Source organism: Macaca mulatta, chromosome 4, assembly GCF_049350105.2.
Source record: "Macaca mulatta isolate MMU2019108-1 chromosome 4, T2T-MMU8v2.0, whole genome shotgun sequence".
In the NCBI taxonomy this organism is placed as follows: Eukaryota; Metazoa; Chordata; class Mammalia; order Primates; family Cercopithecidae; genus Macaca; species Macaca mulatta.
The window spans coordinates 181,486,261-181,512,506 of record NC_133409.1 but is presented as its reverse complement, the minus strand read 5'-3'; the positions used below and the strand labels follow the sequence as shown (position 1 = coordinate 181,512,506).

Genomic DNA, 26,246 nt, shown 5'->3' with positions numbered 1-26,246 from the left:
CTGGTCCATCCCCACAGCACCTCCTGCCCCAACTGTGAACTCCTTCCCAGCTCCTACACCCCGTCCCTGGTTCATCCCCACAGCACCTCCTGCCCCAGTTGTGAACTCCTTCCCAGCTCCTATACCCCGTCCCTGGTCCATTCCCACAGCACCTCCTGCCCCAACTGTGAACTCCTTCCCAGCTCCTACACCCCGTCCCTGGTTCATCCCCACAGCACCTCCTGCCCCAACTGTGAACTCCTTCCCAGCTCCTATACCCCGTCCCTCAGCTCTCTCTTTTAAGCACAGATCTTTCCAAAGCCCTGCTCTCAAACTCCCCTTTATTAGGAAGCCTGTCCTTGTCCCTCTGTCTGATGTTTCCTCAGGCCCAAGCATGACCTGTCCTCATTTCCAGTTGCTCAAATGTATCAGCGGTGTTTTCTGAGTGTGTACATTATGCAATTTTAAACAGATGCTGCACCAGAGTCTTCCATTTTGGTTTTGTCCTCAAAGTGATTAACAATATGCTATCCACGCCATAGGAAACACTAGCCCAGCATTGGTTCGAGTGATTAACTCAGTATTCTTACTGTCTGAGAACCCTGGAGCCTCCACAAGAAAGGTGGCTTTGCCAGCACCTTGATTTAGCTCAGTGGGACTCCATCTGGTCTTCTGACCTCCAGAACTGTAAGGCAATGGATTTGGGTAGTTTTAAGCCACTAAGTTTGTGATTATTCGTTACATCAGCAATAGTAACCCAGCACAGATTTTAGACTATCAAAGTGACACTCAGCTGGCTCTGGGGAGCGAGTACTAAGAGGGGTTTTTGCAGACAGGTCTCTGAGGGAGAAGCGTGGGGGGTGGCTGGCAGATAAAAGCAGATGACAGCCTGGTGTCTTCCTTGGGGGCTGCTCTCTAGCCTACTGGGGATACGGCAGTTCCAGGAGGAGCCGTAGAGCTTGCTGGATCTCAGCACCTGCCACACTCCCTCGAAACACACCGTTTAGGCAGAGTCAGAAGTCGATCACTCGTTCAACATGAGTTGACTGTGTACCTTCCACACAATCCTCCTTTCTACCGCTGGATCAGGAAGCACACTGATGGCAGTACTAAGGAACAAGCAACTTTTTCTGCATGAAGCTCTTCAGGTATACAACAAAATAAGTGTTTAAATAAAAAAATGTCAGGAGTTGAAGAGCCCAAAGTATCCTTTCAGAAGATGTCTTTTGACAACTAATAATTTCACAAGAGTATATGGTAAGGATAATTAATAATGACGACTAATAAAATGACAATATGTAGCACATACTTTGTGAATTCATCTTTAAGAATTCGAAAATGCTTTTCAACCTGACTTCCAGGACACAGTGATTTGAAACTGGGTCTCTGCTTGCCCCCTGAAACTCAGTTTTTCCTGGATTGAGATGAAGTAATCATCTGCCAATGTAAACTCTTTGATAGTAGCTCTTTACACATTAGTCTGGCCGTATGGCTCTCAGATACAAGTGCTTAGTTTGTGTATTCTGTGACTTATTAACCTACTTTTTCAAAATATGTTTCTAGGACTTACCTCCTGGAATTCACATTTGCCTGGCTCTGCGACCAGCTCCCGGTGCACACTCTTCTGTTTTCCCCTAGACATGCTCCTTTAGGGAGTTTATGTATGTCAGGATTTCAGCTCTTGCACATCCAGGTCCTAGCCCCGACCTCTTTTCTCCACACTAGGCCTCCAGCTCCAACTGCCGCCCTGATTTTGCTGCACAGATATCCCCGAGGCACCGTGAGTGTGACAGAGCGCCTCAACACCTCCCCTGCAAAATAAGTCTTCTCACTGGATCTCTGATCTGGGCTTCAGCATCATCGCCTCCCCACTACCCTGCACGGTTCAGCCTCTGTCCTGGGAGTCACCCTCAGCTCTGGCTTCTCTTCCACATGTCCTTAGTCCACTCTGATTCCATGGTCTCCATCTCTGCCATGTTCTGGCACCTGTCACTGTTTGTCTCGCCTGGGCTGCCCTGGTTCGGTCAGTCCCTCATTACACCCTCCGACACCCCAGGCTGTCCCAGCAGCTTCGCAGCTGCTCCCCTTTCATCTGAGAGTTTCTATTGGACAAGGACCTTATCTCATTTATCTTTAAATTTCTTGGTGTTAGACTGGGACTTACTTCCATGGTAATGGAATGTTTGATAAACATTGTTTTCAAATTGAATGTTAAGAACTCAACCATATATTTTATTTTCATATATACTGATACGTATCTGAGAAGCTGAAGGTAAATCAGAATTATATTTTAAATGTGCATGGTCAATGTACTATCTAAAAGATTCCTGTAAAAATCCTAAAAACTGCAGAATCTGTTAGTACCTACACAATTACTTATTTTTTAGTTTAAGATATTCTTATACCAGGTTTTCATGGGGGCAAGGCACACCTGATTTACTCAGGAAACTAGCAAATTGATGACAGCATTACAAAATGTACAAGCTAGATTTTGCTATTAAGGACGGTTCCTATTTCTGCGTAACAGCTGAATGAAACCAGGTATTTACTGATGGGCCAAACCTGTTAAGCATTAAATGTCTAGAAGCAGATCAGAGCTACTAAGTTGGGATGGAAGCCCATCAGTGGTGGACCTATCACCTTGGCAGTTAACGACAAAAGGAGCCAGATGAGTTTTTATCTTTGCTATTAGAGTTAACAGTGGATAGAGAAGCCAGCCTGGCATGAGCACAGGTGTGGGCAGTGAGGCTGGAGAAGGCAGGCAGGGTGAGAGAAAGGTGGCACAGAGCCCACGGTAGATGGGCATGGACTACATTTCAGCCCCAGAATATTTTAGTGTCTGCAGAGCAACTGTTTTCAAGTAAAGAAGGTGCTAGGAAAACAATCAAATTTGATAAAAAATAATTAACCTTATCGAGAGCATGAGGCAGAACAGGGTGAGAGAAACCACAGGCAGTATTATCTGTGAAATCTCCATGAACACAGATTTTTGGACTGCTGTTATTTTGGAAGATAAATATGGCTTGGTAGAACAGGAAGAACATGGCTGATTTGTTTAAAGAAAAAAAAAAGAGGGATTTTTTAGATTCCAGAATATACAGCTTATTGTCTAAAGATGAAAACAAAGATGGAACACATAAGGGATGAATGGATCTCTCATACGGAATTCTGTTCTTGGGGTGATCTACATCAGAGCTACTTCAGGGAGAAGCTGAGCTCAACCACTATTGCTCCTCCTATGGAAAGTTGATGCAGATGCTAACACAAACTTTTACGATGATAAAAAGATTTTGAAACTTATTTTGTAGATGTCAATAAATCTACATTATGATTATAAATGAGGATAGCCAGTCATCACCTGGATAGCTTTATGGAAAAAAGGTACAGGTGGTGCAGGAACGCCCTACGGTCCAGGTAATGACCATATCTCCACTAGCAACACCAGAGGGTCTTAAGGATAAATCCAAAACTATTCTTAAACAAGGGAAGATACATAGCTATGTACACCCATAAGGGTTTTTGAGTCTTTGATGACATCATTTAAATCTAGATCTGATCATAAGAAAAGAAACTTCAAGGAAAAACGGAGGAAGTTGGGGGTATTATAATTAGTACGCAATTACTATTTCATTAGATATGAAACGCTCTCGAAGAGGGAGGGCAACCGAGGAAAAACGGAGGAAGTTGGGGGTATTATAATTAGTACGCATTTACTATTTCATTCGATATGAAACGCTCTGGAAGAGGGAGGGCAACCGAGGAAAAACGGAGGAAGTTGGGGGTATTATAATTAGTACGCAATTACTATTTCATTAGATATGAAACGCTCTCGAAGAGGGAGGGCAACCGAGGAAAAACGGAGGAAGTTGGGGGTATTATAATTAGTACGCAATTACTATTTCATTCGATATGAAATGCTCTCGAAGAGGGAGGGCAACCGAGGAAAGAACCCAGGCTTCAGGAGGAAAGCTATATGGCCCTGGGGGTTTTGTATGCGATCCTATGAAGTATGGAGAACATACAGTGGAGCATTTAAGAATCAACTGAAGAGACTGAAACTTAAAGCTCCCTTGCTTAAGTCCAAGGAAGGAAAAGGGCAGGAAAGGCCAATGTGATTAAGGAAGGATATCAAGATTAGTATGAGGAGCCTAAGAGGGAGGCTTAAAATATATAAACAGTGATTTAGAGATATAACCTATTTATAAAATACAAGCAGTAAGAAGTTCGGAGAATAATTACAAAAGAGGAAGCATTCTGATCAGCATTCCACGCTACTGTGGTCCGACAGTTATGAGGGCAGAGGATGCCAGGATATTCAAATGGGAAGGGACCTTCAGAATGAGTAGTCTCGCCTCTTTCTACAGGCCCAAGAGTGCGGGAAGAAAGGCACTCATCCTTAATCTGCTCTCCCCACATCCTCTGACCCAGGCTCCCACTCGTCAGAGAAGGAACAAAGAAGAGCAGGGGTGGAGGGGAGGATTAGAGCCTCAGAGGTCAGAGGGAGCAGGGCCGGGAGGGACGGACTGGCTTCTAACAGAGCTGGGACAGATGAAGGGATAGAGTCGGGGGATCTAATTTCCTGCTTTGGGAGGGGAAGTGTGAGAAGGTGGTGAGAACAGCTATGGGAGAAAAGGGGGACAGTTTCGGGACAAAAGGCCAGGCTGGTGAGTGTGTCGAGGGCTTCTCACCTCCAAATGTGGAGACAGAGCCGAGGGAAGCTCTGACTGGTATTTATATAAGTCCTCTGATGACAGATCAGGTTCCTGAGGTCTGGAAAGTGTTACATATCATTATTCTAAACAGGGCTATGAGATAGAGCAAGCAATTACAGGCCATTTAACTTAACATCACTTACAGAAAAATATTAGGAAAAGTGTGCGGGGCTGGGAGGACAACGACAAGCACACGGTAATTTGATTAGAAACAGGCCACATGTTTTTACCGGAGGAAGGTGTTGTTTTAACCAGCTTGTTGGACTTCTTTGAAGTTACTGCTTTCTTAGTTCTAGGTTTTAACCCATGATTTTTTCCTGATAGCTATAAAGATTAGGAATAAATATCAGATATCTAAGTAAATAAAACAAAAACCAATCACAACTGAGGAGATTAAAAATACAGTGGGAAGAAAAATGAGTGTTAAAGACAAACAGTGTAGCAAGGAAAAAAAGGAGTAAACATCAGCTAGTAGAGTTTAAGCCAAGATACTTTTCATGGAAAATACTTGCTCTGGGTCTGTGAATGTGTCCCTTTATCCCATTTCCTAAGATGCTCTGCAGAAAAAAAAAGGGACTTTTTGTTTGACTGAAAAAATCTCTTTGCTTTTTTTCTTTTGTTTTGCTTTTTTAGTGGATTGACCATTTGATGTGGTTAAAAATTTGGCACATTAGGATGACTACTTCATTAATCCTTCCTTTGTGAATTTTAAGTTAAAAATTCTCAAATAAGAAGAAGACATGTTTGTGGTTATTTTATATACATTAATAGGTCAATAGTAGTTTTCTCATATTTATACAATATTTCTGTACTACAGAATAGCTCCTGAACTTTCAGAAAGAGGATCAAAAAGGGTGAAAACCAAGAAAAAATTAGCATTTTAAAAAGTGCTTAATAATGTTTGTTAGAAGCTTCAAGTATGTTTTGCTATCTATTTTTGGCTGGTTAGTCTGAATGTTAGTCAATTCACTAATAAGGCCGTTCTACTCCAAAGATCCTGGACTCCAGGAAATACTATCATGTCTTTTTTTTTTTTTTTTTTTTTTTTTGAGACGGAGTCTCGCTCTGTCGCCCAAGCTGGAGTGCAGTGGCGCGATCTCGGCTCACTGCAAGCTCTACCTCCCGGGTTCCCGCCATTCTCCTGCCTCAGCCTCCCCAGTAGCTGCGACTACAGGCGCTGCCACCATGCTCGGCTAATTATTTTTTTTGTATTTTTAGTAGAGACGGGGTTTCACCATGTTAGCCAGGATGGTCTCAATCTCTTGACCTCATGATCTGCCTGCCTCAGCCTCCCAAAATGCTGGGATTACAGGCGTGAGCCACTGCGCCCGGCCAAACTGCTATCATTTCTACATTTGCAATCTTCCCAGCGGTGGGGACTGTATCTGTTTTGTTCATCATTGTACACCTAGGGCCTAGCACAGTGTCTGGTAAATATTTAGTGAATGAATGAATGGTTAAGAACAACAACAATATTGGATATTTACTCTGTGCCAGACACTGTACTAATAAGTACTTCGCATAACTGACTCTGTCAATTCTCCAATAATTTTTTGAAAGAAGTCCTATTATTAATCTCATTTTTAAAAATGAGGGAACAGAGGCACTGAGAAGTTAAGGAACTTGCCTAAGGTCACACAGCTAGTAATCAATAGGTTTCAAACTCAGGCTGTTTGGCCAACAGGCCCACATCTGAGCATAATACCACTTCCTCTTTAAGAATGAACACACAATGCAATAAATCTGTGCATCAACGCGTGCATGTATAGAAAACTATACACAAGACAGGGGTCTTAAGTGGCACAGAACTCAAGTACTAATGTTATCATCAACAAATACCAGAATTCAGGAGTGATGGAAAATTTAAAGTCTAATTTCCAGGATCAGGCTCTCTGTGGTAACAAACCTCTGTAGGCAGAGCACCAAAAAATGTTGCTCGATTGAGCTTTAATTGGATGCTGGAGTCCTTAGTCCAGAGCAAACACTTTGAAAACTTCACACTGGCACAGAGCGATATTTAAGGTTTTGAGGCACTAAATCAATGGGGAAAAAAAAAATTACCAGCACATGTGGAACTATGCCCTATATGGAATCACTGGTGGCCTCTTTCAAGCTAGTACCTGCCTTTGCTGAGCAAAGGGCCATTTTTGAGTCTTATTCAAAACACAATATAAAGCTCTATTTCCCTTTAGTCTTGCTGTAGGATATCAGTGTTCTGAGACCTGACGTGTCTTCACCACTTTGTTTTTCAAATTTTCTTTATGGCTTTTTTTCCCCCTATCATTCTGAAATGATTCTAAGACGACGTAGTTATTGGTTGAGTGTCCCTCCGTGCAGAAGATCTCGGGGGACAGATGGCCTAAGCTGACCAGTGGCAGCACTTTTGTAGTACTAGAAGCAGCAGCAGCAGCCTTTGGCATGTGCAGGATGGACTGAGACCCTGAGAAGGGAAAGATTCAGTTTAGATGTGAGAGAATCCCACATCTGCCCTAAGTTGAATGTGGACAAACCTCAGAGAAGCTTGGTGCTCTTCAGGACTCACACAAAATGGCTCTAGACCGTTGGCTGTTGGGACCTCACACCTAACTAACAGCTTATTTACAATGTAGTCTCCAGTTCTGGTTACCTTTCAACTGGAAGAATATTCTCATCCCTGAGGCAACTCAACAGGAGGCTGTCAAGTTGATCCAAGTTTTAGGAAAACTTGTTGTTCTGAGGAATGAGGTTAAAAGTTTAGTCTCACCATACAAGAAAAGCTTACCCAGCGGAATATTAAGTTGAAGCGGAGTGAATGAAATTAATGCAGCCTAGAGGCTTAGAAAGATAAAATGTAGTTCAAGATTCAAAATTGGACAGTAAAGGGAAGCTCAGGAGAGAGCCAAATCAGTGGAAAAATAAAGCAAGTATATGAAATCAGACACCACTCTTATACTGAAAGAATGCTAGTGTCAACAGAGCTGCAGAACAGGTATGATGATAGCATTTGAATGAACAAAAGAAACGGGAGGGATGCGGCGTCGGTCACAGCAGGAAAGGGGGTCGATGCAGATTCAAGAACAGTCTTGTTAGTCTGAGGGTCCTTTTCCTGCTCAGTGAATTCTTTTGTTCTGTGTCCTTATCAATCCCACACCTTGCCTAAGTAGGAATGACAGACAAGCCATTCTTAATGACTTCCTAGCTTTTGAAACTATTTTGGTGTCAGAGAGGGAAAGAGCCACATTTAAGTTGTAAAAATTGAGGATTCTGTTGGCTTAGGAAATTTCCTTCTCTGAGATGGCCGTTTTTGATTGTAGATACAGAAACGCATTTACCCAAATATGTGATCTGTGCCATGTCCCAGAAAACTGACATCTCTGTCACACCTCCTCAGGCCAGAGAGTCAGATGGCAGCACAGCTCAGGGCTCCAGCCGCCAGTCCTGGCTGTGTCAGCACAGTGTGGCTGGCATCTCCCTCCCCGAGGGCCAGCACACATCCTCTCCTGGGCACACCCACTCTCCGTTAGCACCGGGAACAATTGTTCGCTGTGTCGGAGCCCCGGCCACGCCCTTCGCCCGGACAATGCACAACTCCACAGCCCTACCTCTCCCAAGCACTGGTTACTTCCTTTCCTTTTTATTTCCTCCGGTGTGCAGAGTGCATGAAACACAGTTTTTTCCTTCTGTCTGAAACAGGACATTTTAAAGAGTGGTAAATGATGACCGATTCACTTTCAGTCTCTCCTCCACGGAGTTTTCCTAACCTCTCCAAGGTTGTACAACAGATAGGAATTTTGTTCAGAACACAGGGAAAATGGTTTCAAAAAAATTCAATTTTCACAGTTAATGTTCACTTCACTAGGTAACACATACGAACGTTTCTCTCTGGAGACGATGCTTTCTACTATCTTTAGGTATATTTTCTACATTGAGTTTTGCTTCCATGGTGAGGATGGACCTCATTAAAGCAATAACAGCAGGCTAGGCAGCTTTATAAATTTAGGAAAGGAGGATGTTATGTTCTAACAACCATTTTTTAACACAGGAGCTTCTGTATTTAGAAATTCACCCATCCATCTAGCAATCAGTCAGTATTTATTAAGTACCTACCTTGTTATAGTCTAGTCTAAGATTTTTTTTTTTTTTTTGAGACAGAGTTTCGCTGTTGTTGCCCAGGCTGGAGTGCAATGCGTGCGATCTCGGCTCACTGCGACCTCTGCCTCCCGGGTTCAAGTGATTCTCCTGCCTCAGCCTTCCGAGTAGCGGGGATTACAGGCTTGCACCACCAGGCCCGGCTAATTTTGTATTTCTAGTAGAGATGGTGTTTTACCATGTTGGTCAGGCTGGTCTTGAACTCCTGACCTCAGGTGATCTGCCTGCCTCTGCCTTCCAAAGTGCTGGGATTACAGGCGTAAGCCACCATGCCTGGCCTTAAGATATTTTTTTAAAGTCCCTATCCTCAAAGAGTTCACAATTTGGTAAAGAGAAACAGATATGTAAACAAATGATTAGATTATAGTGAGTTATAATAGGTACTATAATAGAATTAGGTATAGCATATAATGCGGATGCAAAGAAAGGAGTGGGAAGGAATTTCAGCAGTACTGATGTATTGGCCAGGAAAGGCTTCATGGACAGGGTGGTACCTGACCTGAGTCTTAAAAAATGCAGGGGAAACCATTTATGGTGTAGTGTGCAAGTGTGTACTTGTGTATGAGTACACAGACACAGACACTAACACAGCTGGAGAGGCGAGCAGGCCCTCCAGGCCCCAGATGTCCTGCAGGTCTGGGAGGGTGTTGCTAAGTCAGGCATCCTGTAGGCTATCAGGGACCAGCCATTAGAATAGAAGACCAACATGACGAGATCTACTTGTGATGTGAAATTCCATTTCTGAAATCAAAGATTTCTTTTGATGGGTTTAACTCTTGTTTTCCTTTATAGAGCAGTGAAGTTTGTGGTGAGAATGATAATCTTAAGTTGAATTCATTGTTTTCTGATTTTGGAAATGCACGCTGAAGGATGCCAGGGAGCTGAACTGACAGCTCCAAAGGCTGGCAGCAGGCATTCCATGAGTACATTTTCCCAGTCAGCCAGCCAAATGTGGCCATGCACTGGGTGGCCAGAGTCCTTACCACTTCAGTTGGCCGGTAGTACTTGAGATCCACAGTCACGTGAACTTTGCCGGTCTCTTTACATCTGCCCACTTCATTTTCATTCTTTCCTTCCCACCTGTAAAGAAGACAAACACCGAGTCAGCTCCTAACTGCTCGGGAACATTTGGCCATGCTGTAGCACCTTGGGACGCCCCAGCCCGCTCCCTGCAGGAGCGCTTAAGCTCATTAACTGCAGCGGCACAGGCTGATGCCCAACTTGATTATTAAAGCAACGGGGACTTTCAAACTGCTCTAGATCTGTTTTGAAAGGGCAGGGTTTTTTCCTCTTCTTTTTAAGAAAATCATGATGAATTCAGAAGTGAGGCTTTAGAAATGAACAGATTAGCCAGAAAATTGGGCAACTTTTGGGATTTCAAAGATTTTATATTTTTCTAGACTATTCTTGGTCATTAATTATTATAAATAAATTAATTAAATGAATCAATTATTATAAATTAATTAAATTAAATATTATAAATTAATTAGATTAATTATAAATTAATTAATGTCTTTTGTCCTCCCCCTTTTTTCTTTTCTTTCTTTTGTAGTTTTAGGGATATTCAATGTTAAGTTGACGCATTCCATTTGGGAATAAGTTCCATAACCTAATTAACCATTCAAAGCATCCCTGGATCAGATACAAGTTCTCCTGCTCTTCCCAGTCAATGGTGGGCCCCCTTAATAAGTCTCAGATGATTAAACCTCCAAAAAGAACACAACTAATTGTTCGTTTCCTGCTGAGAGAGGGTATATCAATATTACTTTCCTACAACCTCCTCTGACCTAGCTAGGATACTGTTTGCACACAAGTTTCCTTCCCTGAACATCCACGGTTGACAGCAGGAAGGATCCCAGGAGCGACTCCCCAAGTCCACACTATGCAGCATGAGCTCATATGCTTCGAGATTACCTTCTCGCTAAAATTCTACTTATCCATTTTATGTTCTTATTTTTATAAATCAAGCCACTCGCTTAATGGTAACCTCTGGATTTCTATAATAGCATACAATTTGGGTTATTTATTTTTACATATGAACTATTTGGCAAAGAAAGAAAAGAAATGAACAAGTATGGCATGTTTGACTTTACCGTTTATCATTAGAACTGGTTTGCATTATGAGCTGGAGATGAATCCTGTGGACACAGGACAATTCTGGGTGCTGTCTGGGTCAGAGCCACCATGGGGAAGACAAAATTAGTTACTTGACTATGTAAGCCACAGGCACCACTGAAAATGAACATTAAATGTTGATCCCAGTTACATTTTGGAATAGGTTGAGAATTAAAGACATGAACTGGCCTCATAAGCCTTATTTCTGATGAATCACCTGAATGTTCTGGTAGCAAAGGGGAGATATTTCACTGTTGGAGGAATAATCAGTTTGTTAGTGTGCTGAATTTACCAATGGACTCAAGGCAAATATGAAAATTGTCCTGTAGCGCAGAGAATTATATAGCACAATATGTTGAATAATATACAACTGTACAACCGGTCATTTCCCCGTGACTTTTATATTGATTATTAACACAAAAAGGGATGTTTGGTAATTTGTTTTCATTTCTTTCTTAATGTTGACTAGATCGTTTGGCAGGTCATGTAGGTCTAAGAATTTCAAAGCAAGGGGATTGGCAGGTAGTATCAGAGCGAAGTTTTTGGAAAATTCACCAGGAAACGTTAAGTGGATGTTTTGGAGCATGGAGATTCAAAGTGTTTTAAAACATAACCTAAAGGAATGATGACCCTCATACATCTCCTGTGGATAAAGACCAAATCTTAGCTGATATCCACAGGAAGGGAGGACAATTGGTTAAGTCACGATTTTTTAAAAAATTAACTATCTAATTCTAAAGTTAATTATTTAAGTAGAACTTTTTTTTTTTTTTAAATTTTGGTTAGGCTTTCAGTAGATGAAAGTATATTTGTATTTCACAGGCATGTTTTAAATATTTTTGCTCACATTTCATACTTTGCAAAGAGAAACAAGTTCAGCAGATACTTGCATGATCGTATCTCCAACCAAGTCAAAGAGTTGTAACAGAAATACCATTTACAGTTCTGCTGATTGATTTTTCATTTGTAGCTGGGTATTTGGTCTGTGATTGGCCATGCTGACTTATGTGCACATAAATATTGCACTGTTCTTCCACTGGTAAATCTCAAATGCCACAAACATGAGGACTGGTGATTCAAATCCATTTATAATTCAATTTTTTAAAAACCACACACAAGCACACACACATCTTTAAACCAACAGAGCCTTGGTAAAGAGGTGGAGAGAGTTTTCTTGATTTGGGAGGGAGCATGTGAGTCAGGAGAGGACTGAGGCCCCGCCTGAGGGGGCTTTAGACTTCAGTGGGGTCTATAAACTGTTTCTGTGACGAGCCAGATAGTAAATACTTAAAGTTTTACAGATCACATACAGTCTCTGTTACATATTTTTCCTTTTTCCTCCTCCTTTTTTTGTTTCTTCTTCTTCCTCTTATTTTTCTTCCTCTTTACTTTCTTCTTCTTTTTTTTTTTAACCACCCTTTAAAACTGTAAAACCTGTCCTTACCTCCAGGACAGTTAAAAAAAAAAAAAAAAGGGCCTCAGCTGGGATTTGGCCCACAGGCCACAGCTGCCCACTCCTGCTTTGGCCGATCAGGTTAATGGTATCGCCTCACCCTCAGCTGAAGGAAAGCATTTAATTCCTGTTTATAGCAGCGGCCTGCACGGCTAGACCACTTGAATTTTAGTGTCTACTACTGATTCTCTTTGATTGCTTTGCTGGTCATAGACTAACATTTGGGATTTGTAACACTAGCTGAAATGCGAAAAGGCTGAAGGAGAAACACTCCCTCTCTAAGGGGTTTATTAAATACAGCCTGAAAGTCAGACTTGGGTCTGGTGCTACTTTGGCGCTCAACAGGCACCAGCTCCCTTGCACGACTTTTTGCCATTGTCTGAACGCTGTCTGCTGAACTTTCATCTTGCAAATGCTGTCTACAGTCAAAACAGTCTCCAAGGGCATGGCATTGCCCTCTACAATTAATATAGCTACATTGAATAAGCAAATGTAATCAGGAAATGGCTCAAAGCTGAATTGAGTTGGCAAAAACCACTTTCTAATTTGCACCAGGTCTGAATGAGGGCAGTAAGCAAAAGTTTCCGCCAAGTGCCAAAAAACATTCAGTTACGACAAAACATGAAACACTTGTATTAACAAGTAAAAGGTAACAGCCAACATGTCCTAACAAGTAACGTTATGACTCAAAGCAGAGCTGCAATGTTAATGAAATGATGGTGGCTTGACAGAGAGGAGAGAATTCGGTTAATTAACAAGAATTACTACCCACTAATTCAGATCAACGGCTCACCAAGCACGGATCCTGTATAATTCAATTTTTAAAATAAATTGTTGCCTCCTAATAAGCATTAAATAGCAATAGAAAGCACTGAAGAATAACAGAATCAAGGACAATAAGGCAAGATAAAGCACTATTAAAATCCACTCAACTCGGCATTCCTTTGAAGGAACAACAAAAGCAAAGTCAGCCACATGAGTCAAGTTTGGGGCTATTAGACCTAAGTGTGTGTGTGTGTGTGTGTGTGTGTGCGCGCGTGTGTGTGTGCGTGCGCGTGCGTGTGCGCGCGCATTGGGGTGGGGGTGGGGGGTGGCAACACACTCCTTGTAGTGATCATGAGTCAAGTTTGGGGCTATTAGACCTAAGTGTGGGGGGGCAACACACTCCTTCTAGTGACCCAAATATCATAAAAGCGCTCAGGAATTATTCTGATTTATTTAATTAGGCTATTTAATTAGGGTATGGAAGTAGGAAGCTGCAGCAGCTAAAATTTAGTCAGTGCCATAAGGCAGGCCTGGAGGAAGCATTAGCTTCTGGATAAAGATGGTGGTTTTCACACACTTTTGCTCCTTCCCCAGAAACCTTTCAAAAAGGAATAAACTCACATGAGCTAAGAGGGCGGGAAAGAGATGTGAGAAACCAAATTCTGGAAGCTGGAAAGCAGATGGATGAGTGTTAAAGGACTTAGCAGAAGCCCTAGAAAAGTCTCCTAAACCAACAGTGGGAGAGCTGAGAATGGCCCCAATTTACACTTGCAGAAGTCTCCAAATGCTCAGGAAGTGAGGCCTGATTGCAAGTCTCCGTAGGCAGCAGTCTGGGGCTCGATCCCCTCCCCGATTCCGCACTGCTTGGCCGCTCACTGCCTCACCCTCCCTGAGGTAAGAGGTGGCTGGACTGAAGGCTATGGGCTCAGTGAAGAGTGGGTCACCATGCTGAAGACAGAGGAAATTAGGTGACTGTATGCATGGTGAATACTGAGACCCACCACCCAGCTCTCTGTGGGCTGGCAGTCAGGCCTATTTCCTTCCAATGAGGACACTGGGGAGGCTCCTCTGGGCATCAGAGATTCTCCAACTAAAAGGCCTTATCAAGTCCTCTTATAATAAAATAGCCAACAAGCTCTCACTATGCTCTCAAAACTTACAAGTAGCTTTTTAGGCACCCGACTTTTAAAGAAGCAGAAAACCAAGTATTATGAGACAGGAAATATATAAGGAAAATCACATATATAAAAAATAGAAATCAAAACGAACAAACTGGAAAAAAGCAACTTGGAGGAAACAGAACAAGCAGGGGGAAGAGAATTAAAAACAAAATAAAACAAGAAAATCTCCACATATACCACCTTTAATATCCTCAGACAGATCAGGAAAGATATCAAACAAACAAGAACAGGATACTACATAAAAAGAAACGATTTGAAACACAGGATTTTAGAAGTTGAAAACAAAAAACAGAAATTTATAACTCAAGAGAAGATTTCGAAGATACCTGAGAGTATCTTCTGGGAGTTGAAGAAATCTCCCAGAAAGTAGAGCAAAAATATGTAGATATGAAAGACCAGAAGAAGGAAGATAAGAACATTGGAGTGCCTCAGGGCAGTCAGTATAATAGGATTTCCAGAAAGAGAGTACAGAAAAAATGGAGCAGAGCAAATAACTCTCTTAAAACAAATCAAGAATATTGATCAAAGCAGAGGCACATGCATTTCTACACCGAAAGGGTGTCCCCCAATAATGAATGGGTCTAGACCCACCTCAGATCAAGTTCCACACCACTGGGACCAAGAGAAGGTCTGAACCACTTTCCACAGGGGACAGACGGGACTGGGAGTCAGAATGGCTCTTGGTTTCCCATGGTGATACTGCAAATTAATAGGCAATGGAGTAACACCTTCAAAGTTCTGAAGAAAAATTATTCCAATCTAGAAATATATACCAGCAACATCGTTAATTTCGAGATTGGACTAAAGATATTTTCAGGTATATTTTGTCACAAAGTATTTGTTTCCCATGCATCCTTCTCAGGAAACTAATTATGATTTTGCTTTACCAAACCAAGCAGTCTTGAGTAAGATGTCAGGAAACAGGGGCTCAGTGTAGGACAGCAGCTAAGAGAGCCCCCAGAGGAGCATGAAGGGACACAGCAGGGTTTGACCTTCGGGCCAGTCCACATGCGGTCAGGTCAGAGGCTCCAGGGCTGCCTCAGGAAGATGTGACTGACAGCCCAACCAGGGGTCTGAGAGCCTAGAGAGGTGATTGGCACAGCTGGGGCAGAGTATGGGGTAAAGTTAGTGATAAGTACATAGAAAATGAATAGAACAGAGAAAGAAGGCATCTGTTAGCTCTACGGTAAACAAATGACAATTATACATAAAAGATAAAATAGGCCGGGCGCGGTGGCTCACGCCTGTAATCCCAGCACTTTGGGAGGCCAACGCGGGCAGATCACAAGGTCTGGAGTTCAAGACCATCCTGGCCAACATGATGAAACCCTGTCTCTACTAAAAATACAAAAAATGAGCCAGGTGTGGTGGCGGGCGCCTGTAGTCCCAGCTACTTGGGAGGCTGAGGCAGAAGAATCGCTTGAAGCCCGGAGGCACAGGTTGCAGTGAGCCCAGATCGGGCCATTGCATTCCAGCCTGGTGAGAGTGAGGCTCCGTCTCAAAAAAATAAAATAAAATAAAATAAATGTGGTTTACTGGAATGAATAGCATTCATCAGTCATGGTAATGTAACAGTAAATATTGACTTGACTCCAAAATTACAATATAACAATTGAGTATTAAGAGAATGGAGGGATGGGTCATGGGGAGAAAAAGAGAGCAGAACTCTTGTTTTGAATAAGAGGAAGCCAACAGATAAAGCCTAGAAGGGAAAAATCAGTAACGACATGGTATTTGGAAACATGGAGATAAATGCCAAAGTAATTGTAACACAGGACAATAGAATTTCCAGAAACAAATATTTATCTTTAAATAAGACAGTATACCGCAGCAGAACAACAAACATTTCTGTATGTTGGAAAAGGCCCACAGAGCACCCCAAACAGCGGAGCACAGAACATTCCCCAGCAGATGGGCCTAGCCAGGGCAATGGGCAGGGAGGAAGCGGAGGGTAGGAGACAGCAGGGATTTGTGAGAACTCCCGTACAACGATTAGAGGACTAGGGTGCTGGGGTAACTGGACAAAAACATCTAATAAAGAAGGGAAAAAAGAATTATAAATGTGAGCTTTGTAAGTAGCAGAGTGTGAGTGACTAACCCCCACCCCACAGGCCCCTCTACGTTGCAGAGAAAGCGAGTCTGGAACGAAGAAGATGGGCCTCAGCACAGCCCAGCCTGAGCTCTGTCCCCGGAAGGGGTATTCTGTCCCACTAGCTCCACTACAGACCCAGCACTTCCTCACAGGATTCATCTGTCACCCTGCTTCTGGATGGGAAGGGGCTGACGTCTTTGGCACCATCAACATTCCAGATCCTGCATCACCACAAAAGCCACTAACAGGGTGGGCAGGTGAAATCTGCAGAGAAGACGGAGCAGGCAACCCTGGGAAGAGGCAAGCCAAGGTGAAGTATGCGACCTGAGCAGCCCAGGGAGGAGGGCGGTCAGCACTGCCAAACTGTGATGATGGGCAGATGTCAGCAGGATGCAGGGACTCGAGCAGGGCCCTGGGCACATCAGAGAAAGCTACTTGGATAGGGTGTCGGGAGCTGAGTGGATGGGGTGAGGCTGTGTGTGGAGGTGGCTCCTTGATGCCTTTTGGCAGAGCAGGGGAAGAGAGGCCAGGCAGTGACTAGAGGGACCCCAATTCTGAAGGGGCATCTGTAAAAGATGAGAGGGAGCCTCAAAGGAGGGCCAGAGGCCAGATGCAGTGGCTCACACCTGTAATCCCAGCACTTTGGGAAGCCGAGGCAGGCGGATCACTTGAGACCAGGAGCTTGAGACCAGCCAGGGCAACATGGTGAAACCATGTTAGGTCTCTAAATAGGAAAATTAGCTGGGCTTGCTGGTGTGCACCTGTTGTCCAACTACTTGGGAGGCAGAGGTGGGAGGATTGCTTGAACCTGGGAGGCAGAGGTTGCAGTGAGCCGAGATCGTGCTACTGCACTCCAGCCAGGGTGCCAGGGTGACAGAGTGAGACTCTGTCTAATAAAAGAAAGAGGGCCAGGGCTGAGTGCGGAGGCTGAGTGGCAGCCTGAACCTCTTGAGCAGGCAGAAGGGCTGAGGCCATAGGCCAGGAGGAGGCACCCTTCCAAGGGGCATCAGGGCGACCTGCTAGTGGGACAGGCGAAGTGAGGGCGGGTGCCATTTTTATGCTTGGGGACCACTGTTTTAATCACAGACCCACTCTAACATTTAAAATACAGCACGAGTCTAAAGGGTGGACCCTGGATCTAAGAGAACCTTAGCTGTGTATGGCCTCTTGCATTGCTACTGAAATGGAGGCCGGTTAGCCTCCATCCATGCCTAGAATTCTTCCAATTTATTTCTGATAATTATTCTAAGTAAGGGGCTTCCGGCAGTACCAAGCCCAGCTGTTATGCTGTAGTTAAGGAATAACCATCTACAACAAAAAATGTGAAATTTAAATCCATTATACAGCTGTTCATGCAGAAGGCACTTCTTAAGATTAACGCCTGCATCTATTCTGTGATTTCTCTATCATGGGGCCCTTATGAATGTTACTTGCTGAATTCATGCGCCAAGAGGCAGACGAGTAGCATCATCTGCAGTGTATAAGTGGAGGAACAGAAGTTTGCAGGGCTGAACAATTTACAGATGGCACATGGGGAAGGGCTGCTGGAGCCAAGGCTGCCAAGCCAGGCTCTTGGGCTGCCCCACCCTGGGCCCAGACAACACCCGTTTCACATGGTCTGACCCGAAAAGGTGCGGTACCCTCTCAAAAGGGCATAGCCATTTTTGTGGGGAGACCTCCTCAAACATTACTTTCAGGAAGAGTGGTCAACTGGTCAATACTTCCCTTGCTGTCTTCTTTTTAGCAGTAGGACTGAGAAATTACTTAATAGGGAGGCTCTCCTCTCAGTCTTTTCTTAAGCTTCATCCCTAGGAAGTCAGACTAGGAAGACGAACTCAACGGAAAAAGCCTTGTGAGGTGGTGCCTGCTGAGGGTAGCTCAAGAGATCAAATAATAATAATGATAATAAAAAGACAAGACCAGAGATGGCTCTCCTCAGCTGTGAAAATGACAGTGAAAGGATATTCTGATACAGAGCTAGCATTTCAATGAGCCTCAGCGTGTCCACGCTACCTTGCACAGCTCATTAAATGTGCTCTAGCTGCCTGCTTCATTTATATTTACCCAACTGGGGCATATTAGCCACCCCCAATGGATAAGGATGGAGCTTCTGCTGTATGGGGGAAAGCAAAACTGACAGAGGCCTTCCTGCAGGGCCACAGTAAGTAGGCAGTGCCCAAAGGACCAGTACCCAAGCACCCCCAGAGTTGCAGCCACTGTTCTGGGCCATCTGCATCTGTACCGCTTTCACCTACACAACTGTGTCTATCCATCTCCCTTCCTCCCACCCCCACAAATCTTCAGCACGCACCCACTAGGTGCCAGCCAGTAAGCTAAGCCAGTTGCTAAGGACACGGGTATGTGGAAGCCAGACACGTCTCTGTGTTTAAGGAGCCTGCAGTCTATGGCCACCACAGTCTTGTGAGGGAACGATGGCAGAGAGCCAGGGTGCTGTCAGAGCCAGGATGTAGGCACCTAGCACAGACTAGGTGGAGGGAGGGTGTTGGTCAGAGGGAGGATGCCTCAGCTAAGACCTGAAGAATGAGTGGGAAGTGGCCAGGGGAAGCAGACGGACTGTAGGAGCAGGGATCTGACGAGCCCAGTGTGGCCGGGCTGGTCCACCCTCGCTCATCAGCTTGCCCAGCGCCCACACACAGTGCACTAGCACCTGCCTCCATGCCTTTTCCCATGCCCTGCCACCCACTGGAATGTCTTCCTCCTTCCTATCATCCATATCTCCCAATCTGGACGAGGACCAGCTTACATCTAACTTTCTGAAGACGTAACTCCAATCATGATTGTGAGGCTATTACTTCAGGATTGATAGAATAAATCTGCAGAATGTCTTCATATTTGCACAGATATTTGTAAATAATGTGTTCTTATTAATTGACACCCAATTAGAGTCTGTATTTCTCCAGGGCTAGGAAATCTCTTTCAATTCTCTTTGATTAGTTTGGCATTGAGAGGAAATTAGATGAGCAAATAACACATGTGTAGAGCATCTGAGAGGTGTGAGGTGCTGGGGCAGCTGTTTACATACTCATGAAGGCAGCAGCTATTTTGAGGATCTAACAGACCCTTAGTTAAGAATAGAGCATCTAAGAGGTGTGAGGTACTGTGGCAGCTGTTTACGTACTCATGAAGGCAGCAGCTATTTTGAGGATCTAACAGACCCTTAGTTAAGAATGAAAATGGGCCCGCAACCTAGTGAATTGCATCAACTGACTATGAAATGGAATGAGGGTTGCCTCAGACCCACAGCCCAGCATGACATCAGGGCTCAAATTAGATCTTGCAGGTGCCAATAATTCAAGTCTCTTGCTCCAACAAAGGCACACATCACCTTATGTTGTAGTATTTTGTTTTTTAAGGGTTAAAAATCTAACCATCTTAGAAGTTCAGAACTATAAATGATAGTAGGATTCACATTTCCAGGAGGGAGGTAGAGAGACAGAGAAGAAGAAAGCAAGAGGAAAAAGTGAAGGAGACCTCATTTAAATGGTAACCTGAAGCTTATATGAAAAGTCCAACCTCTTTATGATGACTGAATATAACGTGAATACTCTTGAAGGCCTGAGTCCCTTTAGAGTCTCTCCAGAAAGTTCTCAGGGTTCTCTAGGCACGTTTTCTCAGCATGACTGCTTTTTCCAGCTCTAATGGGGATTTTGAGTGATGATGAATGAAGATGAGTTATATTTCCATCATTCAGTGTCACAGGTTTTACTCAACCTGGTCACAGCATGGACATCAAAGGAAGCTTCGGCCAGCTGCTGAGGTGGGAGTTCAATCTATCTCAGGGATCAAAGGTGGCTGGTCTAAACACAGCACATTGAAAGGTTAGGGAAGAATACAGAGCTGCAGCGAATTTCCTTCTCCCGACTTTGCCCCTACATAGAACCTTTAGAAGTACGGCTCCTCACGTGAGAGTTCTGTTCATCACCCACAACTGACTGAGTGGAGGGATGTGCTCTCCCACAGTGAGTCTGACAGTCCCAGGCTCTGCAAATTCCCGAGGAATGCCTTACAGTAGCTACCCTGGCCGCAGGGATGCTCTATCCACCCCCCGGAACCTGCAGCCAGGCCTTTCTTCTCAGGCGCTGTCTTTAAGATCGGCCTCCAGAGGCTTCAGCTCAGGACCCAGGGTCCAGAAATCCCATCCATCAGGAAACAGTGTCAAATGAAGGGAGAAATGTGCATGAGCACAAAACAGCTTGTTACCTCTGCCAGGAGGACCTTAGAAATGGGTTTCTTTTCTGATGTGTAACAATGTTGCCCTTGTTACTTTTACTGAAAATGTAAATTCAGTACCACAGGCTACAATAACAATTTCCATGTCTGAAACATTACCCACTCCCCCACAACAGCAAGCAGCAGATGTTGGTTCTCACCTGGTTGTAGGGTACTCTTACAACTCTCCTCTCCAAATTTAACAAGATTAATGACAGGAAATTAGACAAGTATTTGCCTGTTTGGGTTATCCTACTATCATTTTAATTGTAGGAGAAAAGTGTTTCCTTTTCACACTACATACTTAGTGGTAAGTTGATGTGAAAGGAAAAACAAAACACAGCACTAAAAAGAGCCCCAACAATGCAATGTGCTCCACACACACTCGCACACACCACACACACACTCACACACACTCACACACTCACACACACACACACATACACACACTCACACACACACACACACACAGTGATGCTCTTACAAGAAAGCAGTTGTCATAAGGCTGCCTTTCTCAATACAAATGACTGCCTAAGAATTTAAAACGTTACCTTAAATTTTATCAGGACTGCAAGTGGTACTGATCTGCTTCCCTGGATATCTTCTACCAACCCAAACTCAAATTAATGTGCTATTTTCTAACAAATGCAAAACAAAAATTATTCAAATTACTCAAGTGATGTCAAAGGTCAAGAAGAAATATCTGTGTCGATTCTAAATATACAGATGGCAACACGTGTGAAGCCTTTTCGGTGAACATTACAACAGATAAATTTTAAAAATGATAGCAAAAATGGGAAGAGACAGGAGATCTGAGAATAGCAAAAGTGAGAATGTTCCAGATACTGAGTGGTGTGTCTGATATGGTATAGCCTCATGTGATATGAGACAAGCACACAAAGTACAACAGGTAGAACTACGAGCAAGCAGAAAGCTTAATTAATGGCAATGCTAATGAAACTAGAGACCTTGGCTCTCCTTCACCCTCTACATCTGGCTGTTCACCAAATCCTGCCAATTCTAAGACTCAAATCAATCGCTCCTCTCCCTCTCCATGTTCTCGGCTGAATGCAGGTCCTCCTCATCCTTAGCTGGACAGCTCCAACAGGCCTCTAGGGAGGAAGCATGGTGGTTTCCCTCAAGCCGCCCCCACCATGTGAGAGGGAATAATGCTAACCATGAAATCTGTAGAAATCAGGGTGACTGCATTTCCGGGAGGACTTTCTGGATAAACTGGCTTTTGGGACGTCCACTTGTGCTTGATTACGTATTTACAGAGCACCCTCAGCTGTTGAGAGCACTGAGGATAAGCTGGGAATGAGCCGATGCCCACAGGCATGAAGACCTGGGTCTGTGTTCACTGCAAATATCCTATCACAAAGTTTTTTTTGACAGCATATGAACAAGAAGGATAAAAAGTGCATATAAAGAAAAGAGGGGCGTCTTGGGTCACAAAATACTCATTTCAGACCCTGGTTCTGCTACTCCCACGCTATGTGACCTGGGGAGAGCACTGAACTGCACTGTGCCTCAGTTTCCTTCTCAGTGCAATAGTGCCCCAGCCCTGGAAATTAAACAGAATAGGGACGCGTCTCCTGGCATGCTTCCAGGCTCGCCCTAACCACTCCTGTGTGCCGTGGTGAGCATGGGCTGTCTCTGTCTGCCTTGGACCACATCCTGCTGTTCTTCGGCAATGGCATCCGGCTGTAGGGGAAGACCCTGCTCCCCTGCATTCAAACAGTGGACTGTCAGTGGGGCCGCTCATCCCAGGATCCTCACACCCTGAAAACAGGCCAAGGCCTGGGATCCAGTCCCACACTGGCCACAGCGACAGGTCTAGGGATAACTGCAGGACCCGCACAGGGCCAGCCACGGTCCTTCCTCAGGAGTTTTTAAGGGGATTGTTCTTACAGGTTCTATTCCTCTTTGACTGTGAGAGGCTGTGAACCAGAAAGGCAGTCTAGACTGCCCTCTGCCATGGGGAGCAGCTGAGGGATGGAGGCAACATCCAGGAGCACTGGAGCCAAGGAGCAGAGGGGCCCTGAAGGAGCACCAGGTACCTAAGGCTACTCTGAGTTCAGTTTCAGTTCCTGAAAAACAAAAGAACTCTGACTGCTGGAAAAGTCCATTCACTTTTCTCCCTTTCCTAATATATTACTAAATACTTTCAGTATGCTTAAGCCTTTGTTTTATTAGAACAGATACTTCACACATTTAAAAAATAATTCATGTGTATCATCCTTTGCAACTTTTGGAGCATAACAGGACACTCCTAATAATAAAATGTCATGTTCGATTCCTATAGAGAATACAAACAAAAGAGCACATAGTTTTTAAAGAATAAGACGTTATGCTTACATCTTATTTTTCTCATTAAACTTGTTTAAGTATAATCTGTGTTATTCATATATACAATATAAATTTGTTAAACTATATTTGAGAGTTGTTTTAAAAAAGTAATTAATGAGAGTGGCAGATACTAATTTCTGCTAAACTATACATTTTAATTAAAATTTTTGGGCTGGGTGCGCTGGCTCATGCCTGTAATCCCAACACTTTGGGAGGCCGAGGTGGATGGATCACTTGAGGTCAGGAGTTTGAGACGAGCCTGGCCAATATAGTAAAACCCCGTCTCTACTAAAAATACAAAAATTAGATGGGCGTGGTGGTGCACGCCTGTAATCCCAGCTACTTGGGAGGCCAAGGCAGCAGAATCACTGGAACCCAGGAGGCGGAGGTTGTAGTGAGCCGAGATCACGCCACTGCACTCCAGCCTGGGTGACAGAGTGAGACTCCATCTCTTAAAAAAAAAAAGGGGGAGGGTTACTTAGAAGCAACATAATAAACTGTATATTTGAAAGGCATAAAAAACCTCAGTCCCAAACATAATCAATCCAACAATGCATTTTTAAGTCCACAAAAGAATAAGGCCATTTTTTTTTGGAAAAATGAGGTATCTTCTTTAAAAAATAAAATAGAAGGCCAGAAGAATAAACATGACCAAATTACACTTCAAAGATTATTTTATATCTTCTTGCTTCTTATCTTTATGCTGTTTTCCAATTCCCCATGTTATACGTAAAATTTGAAGATCTTATTTTTGCTTTCTCATTTTTAATTTTCTATAATTAATGTCACTAGTTTCCTGCACAAAGGTTTTATGCAAAACAAATTTATTTAACTTTTGGCCATGAATTGTCAATATTTTTTCATAAAATTGGAAGCATATTGAGACAAAATGTTCACAAAATAATTGTATCTCTTTTTTCTGAGTGTTCTTATTTTTGTTTTCAAAATTTTAATTGACACATTATAATTGTGCACATTTATGGGGTACATTTTGATATTCTGATACATGTATAGGTTGTATAATGATCTAGTCAGGGTAGTTAGTGTATCTATCAGCTCATGCACATGTTTCTTTCTGGTGACAACATTAAAAATTCTCTCTTCTAGCTACTTTGACATATACAATAGGTATTGTTAACCTTAGTCACCCTATTGTACAACAGAACACCAGAACTTACTTCTCCTATCTTATAGTTACTTTGTACCCATTTGCCACCCTCTCCTCAGCCTCTTTCCACCTCTCCCTTACTCAGTTTTTGGTAAGCACTGTTCTACTCTCTGTTTCTCTATCATCTTTCTTTAGATTTCACAGGAGTGATATCTAAAGTATTTGTCATTCTGTGTCTGGCTTATTTCACTTAACATGATGTCCTCTAGATTCATCCATGTTGTCACAAATGACAGGATTTTGGCTGGGCGTGGTGGCTCATGCCTGTAATCCTAGCACTTTAGGAGGCCAAGGCAGGCGGATCACCTGAGGTCAGGAGTTCAAGACTAGCCTGGTCAACGTGGTGAAACCCCATCCCTACTAAGAATACAAAACTTAGCTGGGCATAGTGGCACATTCCCGTAATCCCAGCTACTTGGGAGGCAGAGGTTGTAGTGAGCCAAGATCGTACCACTGCACTCTAGCCTGAGCAACAGAGCAAGACTCTGTCTCCAAAAAAAAAAAAAAAAAAGAAGGTGCTTATATTGCGATAAATTTCAAACTTAAAAAAATAATATTTACAAATAAATGAAATTGAAAACATCTTTTTTTTTTTTTTCCCCCGAGACAGAGTCTTGCTCTGTCACCCAGGCTGGAGTGCAATGGCACAATCTCAGCTCACTGCAACCTCTGCCTCCCGGGTTCAAGCAATTCTCCTGCCTCAGCCTCCTGAGTAGCTGGAATAACAGGTGCATACGACTGGCTAATTTTTGTATTTTTAGTAGAGACAGGGTTTCACCATGTTGGTCAGGCTGGTCTTGAACTCCTGACCTCATGATCTTCCCACCTCGGCTTCCCAAAGTGCTGGGATTACAGGCATGAACCACCATGTGTGGCCAAAAACATCTTAAAAGAAAGATGAAAGAAATTTGGAAAAACTTGATTTAGATGCTGACCAACATTTGACAAATAACACAAGTAGGGTTGGATGCAGAGCAGAGCAAAGGCCCCGCTCCACACTGAAACTTTCTGTATTGCTCTTCAGGAGACTGAAGGGGGAAGATGACAGCTAGAACCGAGGCTTCAGCAAGCTCAGGTGCATACCTGCCAGACAGCTAGAAGTAGTCACTTCTCAGGTGTACTTACACAATGGTTTTTCCAATGTGCATGAATGATTTCTCGACAAATTCCCGGACACTATGGACCTCCCCAGTAGCTATGACGAAGTCCTCTGGCTCATCATTCTGCAACATCAGCCACATAGCCTAGAGGGAAACAGAGGCAAGTTCATTCTGGAGTCACACTAAGTGGCCACACAGTTTTCCAGCGCACATAATCAGATAAGGACATGGACAGCTGGAACATGAGCATGAATTTCATACTACATTCTAACCACAACAGCAATGGCTCCCAACTTTTACTGAGCATCAGAATAATATGAGGAACATTTTGGTGTGGATGCCAGGGCTGCAGCCCACAGCGGGGTGGGCTCAGAGGCCTGGAGATTGTTTCTCAGAATCTGTATCCTGAACATCACAGGTGATTCTCATGTTGCAGGTCCTCAGACCACAACGGAGAGGAATGTGATGTGAAGCAGTGTGTATAGCAAATAACCTTTTTATAGTATTATTTACAAAAAGAACAGTTCTTTTTTTTTTTTTTTTTTTTGAGACGGAGTCTCCCTCTGTTGTCCAACCTGGAGTGCAGTGGTGCTATCTCAGCTCACTGCAAGCTCCGCCTTCCGGGTTCACGCCATTCTCCTGCCTCAGCCTCCTGAGTAGCTGGGACTACAGGCGCCCGCCACCGCACCCAGGTAATTTTTTGTATTTTTAGTAAAGACGGTGTTTCACCGTGTTAGCCAGGATGGTCTCGATCTCCTGACCTTGTGATCCGTCCGCCTCGGCCTCCCAAAGTGCTGGGATTACAGGCGTAAGCCACTGCGCCTGGCCAAAAAGAACAGTTCTAAAAGCACTAATTTTTCTTCATATCATAGATAGCAGGCAAGGAGAAAACCATTTAAAGACAGATGTTTGTCTTCAAAAGTAGAACCTAATTTTTGAATAATAAAGTTGAGAATGTACTAGTCACAAAACAA

The 26,246-nt window shown here is 43.5% G+C and overlaps 1 protein-coding gene across 4 annotated transcripts in view; it reads right to left on the bottom strand.

Moving 5' to 3' along the window:
- GMDS (GDP-mannose 4,6-dehydratase) overlaps positions 1-26,246 on the bottom strand; it is a 629,179-nt gene that overhangs the window by 104,268 nt on the left and 498,665 nt on the right. For all 4 annotated transcript variants that reach the window (NM_001266789.1, XM_077998638.1, XM_077998636.1 and 1 more), the window contains 2 exon segments: positions 9,803-9,899; positions 25,298-25,416. In NM_001266789.1, coding sequence (NP_001253718.1) covers positions 9,803-9,899; positions 25,298-25,416 — 216 coding nt within the window.